Genomic DNA, 18,284 nt, shown 5'->3' on the forward strand with positions numbered 1-18,284 from the left:
AACAAACAGATCTGTGGTAAGGTGAATCAGTATTCCGTAAACAGGTAGTAATTTATACCAAAATATACTTATTCTGGGACATAGAGTAAAAGAACAAACTACTACTGGAGCTATGATTATAGCAAAGCACTGAAAATAATCAACAACATGACTCAAGCTTGAAAAATAACTAAATAATAGTTGTCATAATTTTGCTACAGACTGTATCCCACAACAACTTGTTTTCATTGTTCTTGCTTAAAATTTTTTTAAAGCATCAAAATTCTACAAAAAAAAAAATACATAGTTTCTTCAGTACACAATAACTCAAAATTAATGGTTCTCTGAAGCAGTAGCTTTTATTCTAAGTTTGCCTAACATAAGAAGGTTAGAGGCTCTGAGTCCTTATGGAATACAGAAATCTAGAAAACACTCATTAAATTTCCCCAAAACTAAAGTTTTCAAAAGTTTGACTACAAGTGCAAAGGAAACCTTAGATATTCTTCAATCATAAGAGCCTCTCTTTCTGCATTTTCTTCAAAGCTTCATAGTTTCCCTACTCCTACAACCCTGACTGCAATAAGAAACAACTGGGAGTCATTTAAAACACCAATCTTTGAGCTATTATAGAGATTCTGATTTAATAGGCTTTTGATAGGATCCCAAGCATCAATATTTTAAAGCTCTCCAGGCAATTCTAATGTACAAATTCTGCTGTAACAAATATTTGTGTCCCTAGTAATCATTGAGTTATGCAAAATCATATACTTAAAGCTCCAGAGCTTATGGAAAAATAGGGTTACGGGCATTAAACTCAAAAAATTAAATCAGGGATGCATTAAAAAAGACAATCAATAAAAACTTTGCAGTTTCACACTTACTGTGATTAAAAAATATGTAACTACTACAACAAACATGGCACTTTTACTTGAAAAGATCTGGAGTTTGCTTGTCAAAGTCAATTTTAGAAGGATTATAACTTGTGAGTCACAGTAAAGTGGTAGAAAGAATTACCTATAATTGCACAAAAAGTTGCAATACCACACATGGATAAGTGTGGGTCATGACAAAGGAGTAAACAGAGGCAGCTAATAAAGAACTGAAATATATACCTGAAATCTATTCCTCAGCAACTTGGTTCAGCTGGGTAGTTTTCTACATTCACCCATTGCTTCCTCCAGTTTCACATGTAAGAAAAAATTCACATAAAGCTCAAATTGTTCCTTAATATTGTGCAGGAACAAATTCATCTTTTCAAATTAAATGTTGTACCAGAACTGACTCTGTAGCCAGACTTAAGAATTACTGCCTTAAATATATTCACTGGTGAAACTTTAGTTTCACAGGCTCAAGTTATAGTATATGTGTATTGTACAACTACTAACAGTAAGTCTGATTCTCCAAAAAGCAATTTTCATTCCTTTTTATTCTCCTGTGGCATATTATAAATATTGCTAATATTTCCATGCCCTTTGCATTTAAAAGGTAAGTCAACATCTGCCTTCATATAAGTTGTGTCATTTGAGGAATATATATATATATATATATATATATATATATATCACTGAGTTATTTAAAAATAGAGTTGACTATATTTAGACAGGTGAAATTCTAGATAAGCAAGAAATTACAAAGTAAAAATGATCTGCAGTATAGAAAAAAAAAATGTTCAAGATCACCATTAAATATGTGAAAAGAGCCAGACATGGTGATGCACACCTGTAATCTCCACTGCTTGGGACCCAGTCTAAATCAGGAGGATCACAACATCAAGGCCAATCCAGGCAACTTAACAAAATAAAAAGGTCAGGGGTTGTAGCTGGGTGGTAGAGCACTTGCCTAACATGTGCAAGACTCTGGGTTCAATTCCTAGCACAGAAGGGAGGGAGAGAGGGAGGGAGGGAGGAAGAAAGAGAAAGAGAGAAAAGAAAAAATTTTAATTATACTCAGTTTTAGAGAAATATAAAACAAAATCACAGCAGATCACAAAAATTCAAAAGTGAGACAACACACACTGTTACATTGATTAGAAGAAGCTGACACTCCATCTAGTTCTGGAGGATATGCAAAATGGTATAAGATAATTAGGGAAATTTATATTTTTATTGACAATATATAAGAAAACTACATGCACATTTATATTTTGACCAAGGAATTCTATTTCTAGGAATTTACCCTAAAAATACCCATAAAAATACAAAACTACAGCCATGTAATGGCATTTACTGCAGCATTCTTTGTGATTATAAAATACATTAGAAACCAAAAATTCTGTATGTAGAAAATACATAATGCTCCACTAAAAGGAACAAGGACACTGAGGGAAAAGAGTTAATTCTAGGACTATAGAAAGGATGTTTCAAGATGAGCCTACTATACATATGCCAAAAGGTGCTACTCAAGAATGGAGGGGGAAACCAAGTCCAGGTAGTTGAAATCAAAAATAACTACCTAGGTCTCCTCCAAAACATTTCCCAACATTTCCTCCAAAAACAATATGAAGAACAAAAAGGAAAATAAAACCACACAAAAACCATGCCCTCAGGATTAAAGACAAAAATGTACACATTTCAAAATAACTTACAGTAAAAAACAAAAATAGCCAAATCACAGAGTGTGACTTCTCATTTTTTGTGTTCTATATTAGACACTGAAGAGACATAACAGCTAAATGAGATGGGTTCTTCTATATTAGACACTGGATCATGATGAAAAAGTGTTGCCAAAAAGATATTAGTGATATAGATGACAAAAGTAGGATATGGGATGTGTTTTTAATAATATGTGACAATGCTAAATTGCAATAATTTGATCATTATATAGTTGATACATTCTTTGAAAATACATGCACAGGTATTTAGAAATAAAGACCCATGACATTTTCAACTAATTCATAAATGGTCCAAAAAATACTACATATATATTTATATGAAAAAATTCTAATATATATTTACATTGTTAAGAGAACAAAAATGATAAAATGTTAATAACTAATGAATCAATTGAAGGACATAGTTTTTGTTTTATTCTTGAAGCTCTATGGAAGTTTTAATTTTTTTAAATAATGACAAGAAAATCATAAGTTGTAAGACTTCCACTTCCAGTCACAATAGAGAAACAGGAACCAATTTATTCTCCTGCCTAAAATTAACAACTGAACAAAAATATAAAAATGAAAGCACTCAAGACCCTGGAACACAGAATGTGGTAGCACACACCTACAACTCCAGCAATTTGTGAGGCTGAGACAGAAGGACTGCAAGTTCAAAGCGAGCTTAGGCAACTTTACCTGTCTCAAATAAAAATAAAAAGGACTCCAGATGTATCTCAGTAGTAGAGTACTTGCCTAGCATGTATGAAGCCCTGGGTTCAAGCCCCAATATTGATGACAAAAACAAAACAAAACAAACCACCAGATATCAATAAATGAAAGACTATGATCCTGAGAGACTATAAACAAACAATCTGTGCCATAAGATTATTGCAGTTCACAGAACGGAGAAAATGATGAGGCCACCCATAGGAAGGAAGAGTCAAGTAGAACTCATGTGTTGAGGAGACTTAAGTTCAGAACACAGCTTTGACTTAAGTCAAAGCTCTGGAGAAAGGGACAAGGACAGAGTTTTTTAACAGAAGCATAAGGTACACGAAGAGAAAATTCAGGAGATTTGCAAAGACTTCCCCTTGATTATTTAGGTAACTACCAAGTTCAAAGGTATGAGCAAACTACTCAACACCTAGGAAATACCACCCAAAAGGATTATAGAGAAAAGTCTTGACATGGGGTCAAGAATCATACCAGGTCCCAAGAACCAGAGTTCAATGTAAAGGGCATCTTTATGAGTACTAAATATGATCTTGCTTCAGCAGAGGCAGTAGATAAACTGACATTATACCTATCTCTTGATAAAAGCAAGAACCAAGAAGAGTAAACTGTCTCCAAGTAACTTAACTACATCCCATAAAACTCTAGGAACCCAGTACCTTACAAAGTAAAATTCATAATGCCTGACTTGCATCAAAATCAAAGATTATCAGGCACACAGATGCAGAAAATGCAACTCAAAATAAGGAGAAAACATAATCAAAACTGATCCAGAATTAATACAGATGAAGGAAAATGAGAACAATAAAATAATTACTATGAATACATCCCATAAAGTCAAGAAACTAGAGGATATAATAAACATATTGAGTAAGAACGTGGAAGATATAAAAAAAAGATTCAAAATCTAATTAGAGGAGATATTTATAACTTGCTCATCTTTTTTTAAATTAATTTATTTATTTGTTCTAATTTGTTATTCATGACAGCAAAATGTATTTCAATTCATAGCACACATATGCAGCACAATTTTTAATTTCTCTGGTTGTATTCAAACTAGAGTCACACCATGTACCTAGGGTAATGATGTTCATCTCATTTCACCATCTTTCTACCCACAAGCTCTTCCCCCCTTCCTCTCTCTCCCCTTTTCCCTATAAAATTGCTCCATTCCTCCCATTCTCACCTTCCCATACCCTATTATGGATCAGCATTCACTTATCAGAGAGAACATTTGGCCTTTGGTTTTTCGGGATTGGCTTACTTCACTTAGCATGATATTCTCCAACTCCATCCATTTATTTGCAAATGCCATGACTTTATTCTCTTTTAATATTGAGTAATATTCCATTGTGTATATATACCACAGTTTCTTTATCCATTCATCTGTTGAAGAGCATCTAGGTTGATTCCACAATTTAGCTATTGTGAATTGTGCTACTATAAACATTGATGTGGCTGTGTCACTAAAGTATGCCACTTTTAAGTCCTTTGGGTACAAACCAGGAAGTGGGATAGCTGGGTCAAATGGTGGTTCCATTCCAAGTTTTCCAAGAAATCTCTATACTACTTTCTCAACTGGTTGCACCAATTTGCAGTTCCACCAGCAATGTATGAGTATGCCTTTTCCCCCACATCCTCGCCAACACTTATTATTGTTTGTATGCTTAATAACTGCCATTCTGACTGGAATGAGATGAAATCTTAGAGTAGCTTTTATTTGCATTTTTCGAATTGCTAGAGATGTTCAAAATTTTTCATATATTTGTTGATCGATTGTATATCATCTTCTGAGAAGTATCTGTTCAGTTTCTTAGCCCATTTATTGATTGGTTATTTGGGGTTTTTTGGTGTTAAGTTTTTTGAGTTCTTTATAGAACCTAAAGGTTAATGCTTTATCTGATGTGCCTGTGGTAAAAATTTGCTCCCATTCTGTAGGCTCTCTTTTCACCTCATGAATGTTTCTTTTGTTGAGAAGAAGCTTTTCAGTTTGAATCCATCCCATTTATTAATTCCTGGTTTTAATTCTTGTATATTAGGAGTCTTCATTAAGGAAGTGGGGACCTAATCCGACATGATGAAGATTTGGGCCTACTTTTTCTGCTATTAGGTGCAAGGTCTCTGGTTTAATTCCTAGGTCCTTAATCCACTTTGAGTTGAGTTTTGTGCATGGTGAGAGATAGGGGCTTAATTTCATTTTGCTGCATATGGATTTCCAGTTTTCCCAGCACTATTTGTTGAAGGGCTATCTTTTCTCCAAAAATGTTTTCGGCACCTTTGTCTAGTATGAGATAATTGTATTTATGTGGGTTTGTCACTGTTTCCTCTATGCTATACTATTGGTTGACTCACTCATCTTTAACCAAAAAATGGCTCAACTACTTGATTCTACTTGATCTCTCCAATTCCTCCACCTTACAAAACAGACATGGGGCAAAAGAAAGAGGTAAGTTTTGGCAAATACAAGAAAATGAATGAATGGTCCATTGATAGAATTTAAATTTAAACGTTGGTAAAACAAGAAATGATGCAAGCAGAAGAGAAGACGTGGGAGACAGTGACTCTGCTTTAAGAGGAGGAGTCAGAAAGAGACAAAGTTCACCTCATGAATAAGGTTATGAAAGGAAACCAAAGACGCAAAATGTTTGACATGAAAAATACACGAGGTAGAATTAACAACAAATAAGACACTGAATAAAAATAAAATTAGTCAAGGGAATGAGAGAATAATAAAACTAAATACAATGGAATGCTAAGAGAATACAGAAAAATAAATAACACAGCATCAGCAAACTTTGGGGCAACTTTAAATAGCCAAATGTACATGTAACTGGAGTTCCCCAAGAGGAAAATAAAGAATAAAACAAAAATTGTTAATAATACCTGAAATTTTTCTGAAGTCAATAAAAACTATAAGCCTCAAGTCCAAGAAAGTCAAATCCACAGCACAAAAAGCATAAAGAAACATGAAGTTACGCATGAATTGCTTAAAAGCACTAACAATGAAAAAAATCATAAGCAGAGCTAGAGAGGGAAAAGATTAGATGCAAATTTTCCAGAAATAATGCAAGATGACAATATAGCAACATCTTTAAAATATTGAAAAAAAAAAGTAGATTTCTATACACAGTTAAAATTGTTCTCAAAAACAAAAACAACATATTTTTACAAGTTCAAAACCTGAAAAAAATCCATTACCAGCAGGCCTACACTATAATAAATGTTAAAGAAAGTCCTTCATGCAAAAACAAAATGATACCAGGAAAAAAACCCCTGGATATACACAAAGAAATGAAAAGGATCACAAATGGTAACTAAGTAAATAAATATAAAGACTTACGTTTTTATTTAAATTATCCAAAAGGTAATCAACTATTAAAAGCAATAACAATACTATATTGTGGGGTTTATAATATTGAAAGGTATGAGAATAAGAGCACAAAAGACAGGTAAAGAGAAATGGAAATAATACTGATGTAAAAATACTATTATCATAGTTGAGGTTCTACATATTACAAAACAGATTTTTCAGTAAGTTAGAGATATGTACCATAAATGCTAAAGAAACCATGAATGAAAAAGTTAGAGGTAACAATATAACAAAGGAGATAAAAATAATTTTTAAAATACAGATTCAATGCAATCCCCATCAAAATATCAATGATGTTCTTTATAAAACTTGAAAAAAAAATCTAAAATCTGTATATAACTACAAAAGATCCAAACAGACAAAGCAGTCATGAGCAAAAAGAACAAAAAGGAGGCATCACACACCCTGACATCAAAATATACTTGAAAGCTGTAGTAATTAAAACAGCATGGTCTTGGCATAAAAATAGACACAGACAAATGGAAGAAGATAGAGACCCTAGAAATAAACCCACACATGGAGAGCCCACTGATTCTCAACAAAGATTTTAAGAACACATAGTAGATAAAGGACAGTCTCTTCAACAAATGGTGCTAAAGCAATTGGACAGCCACATGAAGGAGAATGAAACTAGACCCTATCATTCACTGGTTAGAAAAAGCATCTCAAAATGGATTGAAGACTTAAATGTAAGGTGCGATAGTAGGAAACTACTAGAAGAAAACATTAGAGAAATGCTTCAGGACATTGAAAGGGCAAGGATTTTTTAGACAAGACTCTAAAGCATAGAAAACAAAATCAAAAATTGACAATTGAGGTTATATCAAACCTAAAAACTTCTGCACAGAAGAGGAAACAATAAACAGAGTAAAGACACAGTCTACAGAATGGAATTAAAAAAACCTGTAAACTATACATCTGACACAGGATTAATCTCCAGAATATGTCAGGAACTCAAAAATCTCAACAACAACAAAACAAAACCCTGGCTTAAAAATGAGTAATAGACATTAAGTGTATGAAAAAAATGCTCAACATCATTGATCATTAGGGAAACACAAATCAAAACTACAATATCACCTAACCCCAGTCAGAATGGCCATTGTCAAAAAGACAAAAGAAGTGCTGGTAAGGATGTGGATAAAAAGAAACACTGCACACTGTAGTGAAAAAGTAAATTAGTATAAACATTACAGAAAACAGCATATAGGTTCCTCAAAAAGTTAAAAACTGAACTAGCATACAATCCAGCAATTCCTCCACTGGGCATATATCCAAAGGAAACGAAATTAGTATGTTGAAGAGATACCTGCACTCCCATGTTCTCTGCAGCACTATTCACAATAGCCAAAAATTGGGAACAACTTAAGTGTCCATAAACTAATGAATGGATAAAGAAAATGTGGTACATATATACAATGGAATACTATTCAGCCATTAAAAGGATGAAATCTTGTCATTTGTGACAACATGGATAGAACTGGAGATCATTATGTTAAGTGAAAAAAACCCAGGCACCAGTACTGTATGAGCTCACTTGTATGTGAAATCAGAAAAGCTGAGAGTAGAAGTAGAGACTGGGTAGAGAGTAAGGGGGGGAGAAATGGAAAAAGGTGGATCAGCTAGACAGGATTAAGATTTCTGGTGTGCTACTGCACTATTGAGTGACTATAGATAACAATAATGTACTGTAGATTTTTAAAAAACTAGAAGAAAGAACTTCAAGTGTTTATAACTATAAGGAAATAAATGTTTGAGGAGATATTTTTAACCTGATTTAAACAATGCAAAGTATAAATGTATCAAAATTATCACATGATAACCCTAAATTTAAAGTATAATTTTTGTGGGGTTTTTTAAGTTAAAAATAAATTTACTTTTAAATTTAAAATATTTTTTTAAAAATCCACAAGAAGGGGAGAAAAAGGAAAATAAGAGGAAAGAAAGAGCAGATAGAACCAAGAGAAAATAAATGGTAAAAATGATAAATTTCAACCTAATCATATCAATAATCAATTTACATGAAAACAGTCTAAACTTAATAATTAAATGACAGTGATTTTTCATATTAAGGAACAAAGTAAGACAACTGTATGCTACATACAAGAATCTACTCTATAGCAACCAAATGTGATGAAAATACATACCATGTAAATATTAATCAAAAGAAAGCTGAAGTTATTATAATAATATCAGAGTAGATTTTACAGCAAAGAATATTACCAGAAATCAAGTTAATTTCACACTAATAAAGAAAATCAGTTGACAAGGAAAACATTAAAATCCTAAACATTTTTCACCTAATAAACAAACTGATTTCTCAAGAAGTCATAATTTTAAACTTAAGCACAAAATTAAACATATTCAAAATAAAAGTAAAACTGATTAAACTGCAAGTAGAAACAAATTCATATAATTATAATCAGAAATTTCAAAATTCACCCCTCTCAATAATTGGTGGAACAGATGGTCAAAACTGAGTAAAGAAACTGGGACAGTTAATTTTATGTCCATTTGGGTCAACAAAGGATGCTGAAATAGCTGGTAAAGCATTATCTGGGTCTGGGAAGGTGTCTCTGGAAGAGATTAGCATTTCAATCAGTCAACTGAATAAAAATCAGTCCCTACCAAAGTGAGGAGGAGAATTCATAGGGAGTGAACTAGAACAAAAAGGACAAGGAAAGGCAAGTTCACTACTCTTCTGGAGATGAGACATATATTTGCCTCTGCCCTTGACATCTGAACTCCAGGTTATGGGACCTTTCTACTCTGGGATTAATGCCAATGCCTTCCCAGGTTTTCAGGTCTTTGGCCTCAGATTGAGTGTTACCAGCTCCCCTGATTCACAGACCTTCCAACATCACCAGCTGTCCTGATTCTCCAGCCTGTGGGGCTTCTTTATTTCCATAATAAATACCTTGTTACGCATCTATGTAAATATACGTCCCATTGATTCTGTTTCTCTTGAAAACACTGAGTGAAACAGAACTAAAAGAACTGAACACCCCTAAAAACCATCTTGACCTACCGCTATCTATGGAATACTACAACCAACAACACAGAATACATATTCTTAAGAAAGGTGCATGAAATATTTACCAAGACAGGTCATATTCTTGATCAAAGGCAAATATTCACAAATTTAAAAACATTCAAGCTATTAAAAATAAGCTCTTAGAAAAACAGTGGTACTAAATTCAAAATGAATAACAAAAAGGTATCTGGAAAAAACAAATATTTGTAAATTAAATAAAAGACTTTGAAAGAATGTGAGTCAAAAAACATTAAGACATGTTCTGAACAGGAAGGAAAATTCAAATAAGCATGTAAAATTTCCTGGATGCAGCTAAAATAGTATTCAGAGAAAACTTAGAACACTACAGGCAGACTTGGATATGCTTATTCAATAATATGATCTATTTGCTTTAAGGACAACTGTGAGGCTATAAATAACAAGTGATAAAATTATTATTCTTACCTTGGACACATTGCTGACATAATTCATTTGGACAGTACTTTCCTTATCAACTTGATTACAAAGGTTCTGTAAAGAAGATGCATATTCTTTATCACTTTTTATCCTCAGAGCCATAAATTTCTTCACTGTTTCCAGCAATCGTAATTCCCAGTCTTGTAATTTTAACACAGCTTCATGTGAGTTCTTCAGGTCACTCCCAAACCCCATTTTTGTAAGGCACTGCTTATCCTCCACACTGCACAAGTGAGCCTTCTAATCAGCACATATCTGTGTAAGTAAAAATAAAAAAAATAAAAAAATCTTAAATCAAGGAAAACAGTCTTCAAAGCAAAGCTATGGCCCATTCCTCTTAGGGATTAAAAAATAAAAGAAAAATCACAACAACTGAATGCTTTCTCCCAAATGTCAGAAAAGGATGTCCACTCTATTACTGATATCCATTCAGTATCATACTGGAGACTCTGTACATTACATAAATACAAAGTTTAAAATTTGGATTAGAAAGGAAGAAGTAAAACTATTTTATTTGCAGATGACATCATATTATATACAGAAAACCTTAAGGAATGCAACAAAAAAGTAGTAGAACTAATAAATAAGGGCTGGGTTTGTGGCTCAGTGGTAGGGTGCTTGCCTTGCATGCCTGAGGCACTGGGTTCAATCCTTAGCACTGCATTAAAAAAAATAGATAGATAGACAGACAGATAAATAGATAGATAAAACAAATATATTGTGTCCACCTACAACTAAACAAAAATTAAAAGAGGGCTGGGGTTGTGGCTGGGCAGTAGAGTGCTTGCCTAGGACATGTGAGGTACCGGGTTTAATCCTCAGCACCACATAAAAATAAATAAAATAAAATAAAGGTACTGTGTCCATCTACAACTAAAACAAAAAAGAAAACTAATAAATGAATTTTGTATAAGATATAAGATAAACATCAAAAATCACTTATATTTCTGTATACCAATGACAAGTCAAAAATAAAATTAAAAAAATACTATTTACAACAGCATAACAAAATTTAGAAATTTTTTTTATTTTTAGTTGATGATAGATCTTTACTTATTCATTTTTATGTGGTGCTAAGAATCGAACCCAGTGCCTCATACATGCCAGGTAAGTGTGCTACTACTGAGCCACAGCCCCAGCCCCTAGAAATAAATATTTTTAAATGTAAAACCTATACTCTTTTTTAAAAAATCTTTTAGATATAGGTGGACACGATGTCTTGATTTTACTATATGTGGCGCTGAGGATCAAACCCAGTGCCTCACACATGCTAGGTGAGCGCTCTAACTCTGAGCCACAACCCAAGCCCCAAAACTTATACTCTTAAAACTATAAAACCAGAAAACATTGTTGAGAGAAAATTTCGAAGACCCAAATAAACTGACTAATGTTCAAAAAAAATTTTTTAAGTTAATATTGTTAAGAAAGCAAGCCTTCCTAACTAAAACTACAAACTTGACATAATTTATATTGACATCTCAGCCAGTATTTCTGCAAGATAGACAAGACAACACAAAATACATATGATAATAAGGGAAACAGAATAATTATCAAAAAAGTCCCAGAAAAAGGAACAAAGTTGCAAGACTTACTTTTTCTGATTTCAAAACTTTCTAAGAAGCTTCGGTACTCAAGATAATAAATATAAACATATGGCCAGTCATAGAGATCAATGGAGTAGTGGGCCCAGATAAATCTTCACACTTAAGGGAAAATGATTTTCTATGAGTCTATTCAATAAGAACAAAAAGTACCCTCAACAGAGGGGTACAGGGACAGCTAGATTTCCACAGGCAAAAAAAAAAAAAAAAAGAATGATGCATACACAAAAATTAACTCTAAATGAACCACAGATCTAAATTTCAGAGCTAAAAGTATAAAACACTCAAAAGAAAATATAGGTGTAAATTTTTGTAACCTTGGCTTAGGCAATGGTTTCTTAGATACAACAAAAGCATAAGCACAGCAAAATATATATACATAAATTAGATTTCATCAAAATTAAAAATTTCTGTGCTTCAAAGCACAACATCAAGAAAGTAAAGAATATCCAAAGAATGGGCAAAAAATATTTGCAAATCATATATTTGATAAAGGGTCTTTATCTGAACTATGTAGAGAATCCTTATAAATTAATAATAAAAAGACAAACCAATTAAAATGAGCAAAAGATCTTTGATTTTACCAAAGAAAACATACAATGCCCAAAAAGCACATGAAAAAATATTCCATAATATTAGCCATTAAAAAATGCAAATCAAAATTTCAATGTGATAGTAATTTGTACCACTCGATACCTATAATAATCAATAAAGACATAAAAATGATTGTTGGAAAGACTGTTAAGAAATTAGAAGTTAATGCTCTACTACTAAAATGTAAACTGGTAAGGCCACTACAATTTGGCAGTTCCTCAAATGATAAAACAGTGTTGCCATATGATCCAGAAATTCTACTTATTGGTATATACTCAAGTGAAATTAAAACGTGTTTATGGGGCCAGGAGACGCAGCTCAGTGTTAAAGCTTACCATATACAAGGCCCCAAGTTCTATGTCCAGTACCATATTTTAAAACAAATAAAATATCTACATGCACACTTTTACATTAATGTATGAAACAACATCATTCTATAGCCACAAAGTGAAAACAACCCAAATACTCATCATTGATGAGTGGATAATTAAAATATGATCATATTCATATAATAGAATATTATCTGGCAAAGAAAAGGAATGACATATTGGTACAGGATACAATATGGACGAACCTTGAAAACATTTTGCTAAATGAAGAAAGCCAGACACAAAAGACCACATATTGTATAATTCTTCTACAAGAAATTTCCAAAAAGGTAAATTTAGAGATAGAAAGATTAGTGATTGCCTGAGGTTGTTAAACTTGGGGGAAATACAGAGTTACAGCTAAGAGGAACTGGACTCCCTTTTGTGATAATGAAAACTGATTGAAATAATGATTGCTCAATTCTGCGAATGTACTAAAAACAACTGAACTGTAGTTTCAATGGGTGAATTCCTTAGTATGTTAACACTATGATTTGTCTAAGGTAGAACCCAAGACTTCATTTGTTAAAATGTAATCACCTTTGTGAGATGTCACAAAAGTGGAAAATTAATAGACTGTGATGTTTAGATGTTGGAACTTTGAAAGGTAATTAGGATCAATTAAGGTCATTAGGGTGGAGCCCCATGATGGAATCCTGTTGGCTTTATAAGAGAGAAAGAAGCCAGAAAACATGTGTACACACACACACACACACACACACATACACACACACACCCTATCTCTTGCCATGTGATGCCTTGCACCACAAGAAGGCCGTTACCAGATATGGCCTATTGACTTTGAACCTTTAGAACCCTGAATCAAAATTAACCTCTTTATAAATTCTTTATAAATTCACCCATTTTCTGGCATTACAATACTGGCAACAGAAAATGGACTAATAAAATGAACTATAGTTATAACTTTAAAAACTTGTTTTAAAAAACACTTGTTTTAAAAATCACTACAGCATAACTTAATGATCACCTACTGGTCAGTTGTTATAAACTTTCCCAAAATATCCTCCTTGTCCACTATAAATTCTGAAAACTATGGTAGAAAGTATTTTGTCCTCCAGTTTCCTAGAATTTCAGTCATTGAATCTGTCAGAGACAGAAGAAATGTAAAAACACACCTTCTATGTCTAATTCTAAGTCGTCCATACCAAAAGTCAATTTTCTCTTAATTCAGCTGATATTCTCTAAGCTACGCAGAAAAACTAGAAGGGGTTTCTCTCCCTTACCTCAGTGATTTCATCTAAAGACATGGTAAAAAATGAGGATTTCCTAACTAGAGAATAATTTACAATTTTTTCCCAATTAAAAGCTGTCCAGTTTTATGAAATATCAGCTAAGTAGAAAAAATTTAAAGTTGTGAAAAATTCCATTTCATTAGTGTTTACAAAGTAGCAACCAAGACACTAAATGAAACTTGAATCATTAGAAATCAATTGACTGATTCACTTTAATATCAAATAGGATGATTCCCTTTTTGTTTTGTTTTGTTTTTGTGGTGCTGATGATTGAACTCTACCACTGAGCTACATCCTCAGCCCCCAGTTTTTGAATTCTGTATGCAATGGCTTTTTAAAAAATTCTTGGGGGCTGGGGGCATAACACTGTGGTAGAGTGCTTGCCTACTTACCATATGTGAAGCACAGGATTCCAGAGGAAGGGAGGAAGGAAGGAAGGAAAGAAAGAAGGAAGGATAGAAGGAAAGGAGGGAGGGAGGGAGGGAGGGGTTCGGGGAGGAAGGGAGATGGATTGATTTTTGACATATTGTATCTTTTATGGGTCACAAAAATTTACAATGAACATTTTTCTGTTATTTTACCTGACACTAACTCAACAAAGTCTGAGTGGAGATATTCGATCTCATTCCATGTTTTCAACAGAATAGGATCATATTTTGAGGGCAAAGAAAGGTAAACTATTTCATTTTTTAAAAAACACTTAAAGCTGAGATAACAATTCATTTTATTCTATAACTCAGCATAAATATCATCTCTGCTTCTAAATGCATCTGGATAACAATTACTTTCTTTCATTATCAAGAACTTCAGAAAGATTGTGAAAGCACTGAAGGAAAACAGAATCTGGCAGAATCTGGGAAACACTCCAGCCCATCCTAAGGTTAGAGTGTGGATAAGATAACTTAGTATATGGTACCTCTCTTTAAGTAATAAAAAAATTACAAAATTTTTTAAAATTCTTTAATAAATTAAGAATATATATAATTGTTAGACTGATAGTTATTACACATACTTAAGAACTTAATAGAAGGATATGCTCCAAATAATTATCCCATAGAATCAAATAACTATTCATTGTAACAGTGTTTGCAATTTAAAAAAAAAAACTAGAAATATTTAAATATCCACCATTAAGCAGGCTGCATTTGATTATAGTTCAATAATTCCAGGGGTGCAATTCAATCATAGACTGTGAATGTGTTCAGTGCCCAATGTTCACAACCATATGTGTTTCTAATATCATACAGTCCTAATAAAAATTAAGGAAATATTGGTAAATTGATATGGAACTATCTTGAAGAATTACTAGACAGAAAAGAAAGATACAGAACTTAGTATGCTAACTTTGTATAAAAGAGGAAAAAAGTAACATTCATTTTGCTTGTAAGTATATAAAATATTTCTACAAGAACAAATAGTAGGCTGGGGACAAGAATGGGAAGGAAATTTGTCATTGTATATTCCTTTGAACATATGAATTTTGTTCTAAGTAAATGCATTGATATTACCTATTCAAAAAATAAAGAATTTTTGAAGACAAAAAGTTGAGAATAATGCAAGCTGAAATTGTCCAGAAAATTTACTAGAAATGGCAAGATTTGAGCTAAGCTGAGATAATACTGTGAGTTAGAATGTAAAAGTCATAAGGGAAATATATTTCAGGAGTAGAATCAGTATGGGGCAACAAAAGTGAATTTGAGGTCAAGTAAAAAATGAAATGTCTCCAAAATCAAACTTATATGGCAAGCAGTGGGAGACAGTGTGCCAATCTGTCTCCTGCCATTCCTCTGCTCAGGAGACTCACAAAGCTCAAACTCCTGGAATTAAGTCATAAACAAGACATTTTAAAAAGATTAATTTGCCAATGTTAGTTATACAAGTATGTGCAGTGTGTAAAAATCCATTAAACTAAGCATGTGTGATTTGTACCTTTTCTGTGGGTGTGCTATAGTTCAAGAAAGGGAAAGAGAGAAATAGATTTTGATCTGTCAGCCAGGTATAACACTGCTTGAAGATAAAAAAAGAAAGAAAATGAGACATAAGAAGGCAAGTTAAGAAGCTGTTATAGCAATACAGCTTGAGAAATGAGGATCCAGAATTGACAATGTCGGTGTGAATTAAGATGAAAGAGCCTTTATCTGGTAAAAGGATTAAGGAACAAAAGAGATGATCCAAGAAAAACTTTAAGATATTAATACTAAAGAATGGTGAAAATATTAATAGGAATAAAAATATAGAGTTACTGTAAGGAAAATATATTCATTTTAACTAGAAATAAACCTATCTGTAAAACATTAAGGCTAAAAACCCATATTGGAGAGTCAATTGCTTAAAGGTGAGAGATGAAAAGTCTTTATTGGAACTGTGGGTAAAATCAGTTTCATGAAGCAGTCCCTCAGAATTTACCATCAATAACTGGTATAAATAATAATAATTATGTTTAAGAAAAACCAACAATTCAAATATCTCATTGGCAAATAAAGGAGTCCAAATATGATGACCTAAGTTTCACAGCATGGTTTCAAAGCAAAGAAACAGAAGATTCTGGGGCTCGAGGCAGCATGACAACATGCCCATGACTATTCCACCTAGTCTAGAAGACATTCTGAGGAAGAATGGTTAACAAAATCCTGAGAATTCATACCAGATATCCCAATCTGAAGAGAACCAAACAAAAATGAAGAGGTCAAACTGGGAAAAAAAAAAAAAAAAAAAAATATATATATATATATATATATATATATATATAAAAAATAAGAGAGAATGCCCTCTATACCAGAATAGTACTTTATATAGAGTGCATGGAGGATAGCCTTGGCTTACCACTTTCCAGTGCTCTAGGAGGACTGGCACCTGACGTTTAAGTCTAGGACTAAAGGATGTTTAATGGAATCTTAGAAGAGTGTAAATCTTAAGAGACTTCAACTAAGCCAAACTCCATTCCAGTCAATGTCTCCCTACCTTTTTACCTTTGTGCTTATGTGCCATAGAACCAAAAAGGAAAACAGCTACTATTCCAGAAAGATGGCACAAACCATTTAGCCCAGCTCTTCCCCAATAAGCACAAGTATGAACATTAGAAACAGCAAAAGAAATAACCAAAGAAGAGCTATGAAATATGGAAATAAGGCAAACTTCTTTGGAACCTTATAAGTAGAATAACACAGAGGCAAGGTGTCTTGGGTCCCCCTCATGTGAGAGAGGAAGATCACCCAAACTCAGTTCTTTCCAACCACCAGTGTGGTAACAGAAGACAACCTGCTATGGTATGGATATGAGGTGTCCCCCAAAAGATCCTATGTTAACACAGGAATAATAAAAAATGCAATGATTAAATTATGAGAGACATAAGCTAATCAGTCCATCCTAGTTTAAAAGGGCTAACTAGATGGTAACTGTAGGCAGGTGAGCCATGGCTGGACGAAGTGGGTCACTGGGGGTATTCCCTGGAAGAGTGCAGCTTCCTTGTGGCCCCTTCCCCTCTCTTTCTCTGCTTCCCTGGCCACCATGAGTTGAGCAGTCTTCATCCATCCCTGCCCTTCAGACATGATACTCTACCTTACCTTGGGCTCAAAGCAATGCAACCAGCCGACCATGGGCTAAACTTCTGAGCTCAAAATAAAATGTTCCTCCTATAAGTTGTTCTTGTCAGGTATTTTAGTTACCACAACAAAAAGCTGACTAACACATACCCCATGTAGGCTACTCCTTCTCAGAGTAGAATAGGAGTTCCTCTAACAACACCAGGTGAGTCCACCAGCAGCAAGGGAGTTTGACTGGGAATCTCACCAAAAGCAAAAGCCAGAGGAAATCCCTCTGCCTTCCCACAAGACCAAAGATTCCCCTTTTCAATCTGGAGAGACCAAGCAGGAGGGATCAGCAAGCAATTATAGCAAGCAACTTGATCACCTTTTCTACCCAGAGACACCAGAGCAGGCAAGAGAACTGGCAAGAAGTATCCAACTTTTGCAAGAGGTCCAATCCAGGAAGCCATAGGCCCAAGACTCTTCTCCCTATCCCAGAAATATGAGGGGCACAGAGCACAGTAAGGAAATCTCAGCACACATTTTCTCCACCAATAGACTTTAAAATTAAAATGTCTTTGGACTTGTAGCCCACAAAAAAAAAAGAGACAGACTAAGACCTGACTGCTAAAACTAAACAAGGTGACTAGTTATGAAAATAAAAGATTGAAATAGACCCCAAGTCTCCTAACAAAATAAATTATCCCATTCAGTCAGAAATCACCTATTACTCCAAGAACAAGAAAAATTATAACTTGAATGAGAAATGATAGTCAACTA

The 18,284-nt window shown here is 33.5% G+C and overlaps 1 protein-coding gene across 12 annotated transcripts in view; it reads right to left on the reverse strand.

Annotated features, from left to right (window-relative positions):
- The window catches only part of Fer (FER tyrosine kinase), a 456,651-nt gene that overhangs the window by 368,133 nt on the left and 70,234 nt on the right, over positions 1-18,284 (reverse strand). For 11 of the 12 annotated variants that reach the window (XR_009228307.1, XM_046460091.2, XM_046460093.2 and 8 more), the window contains one exon: positions 10,153-10,419. Coding sequence is in view for 10 of the 12 variants with exons in the window: in XM_046460091.2 (XP_046316047.1) it covers positions 10,153-10,359 (207 nt within the window). In the remaining 2 variants the exon portion in view is untranslated. Of the gene's footprint in view, positions 1-1,698; positions 1,849-10,152; positions 10,420-18,284 lie in introns of those variants that run through there. The other variant, XM_058584318.1, reaches the window with a different exon arrangement.

Source organism: Marmota monax, unplaced genomic scaffold (genome assembly GCF_021218885.2).
Source record: "Marmota monax isolate L192 unplaced genomic scaffold, Marmota_monax_Labrador192_F-V1.1 WCK01_AAM20220418_F8-fsc00006, whole genome shotgun sequence".
Classification (NCBI taxonomy): Eukaryota; Metazoa; Chordata; class Mammalia; order Rodentia; family Sciuridae; genus Marmota; species Marmota monax.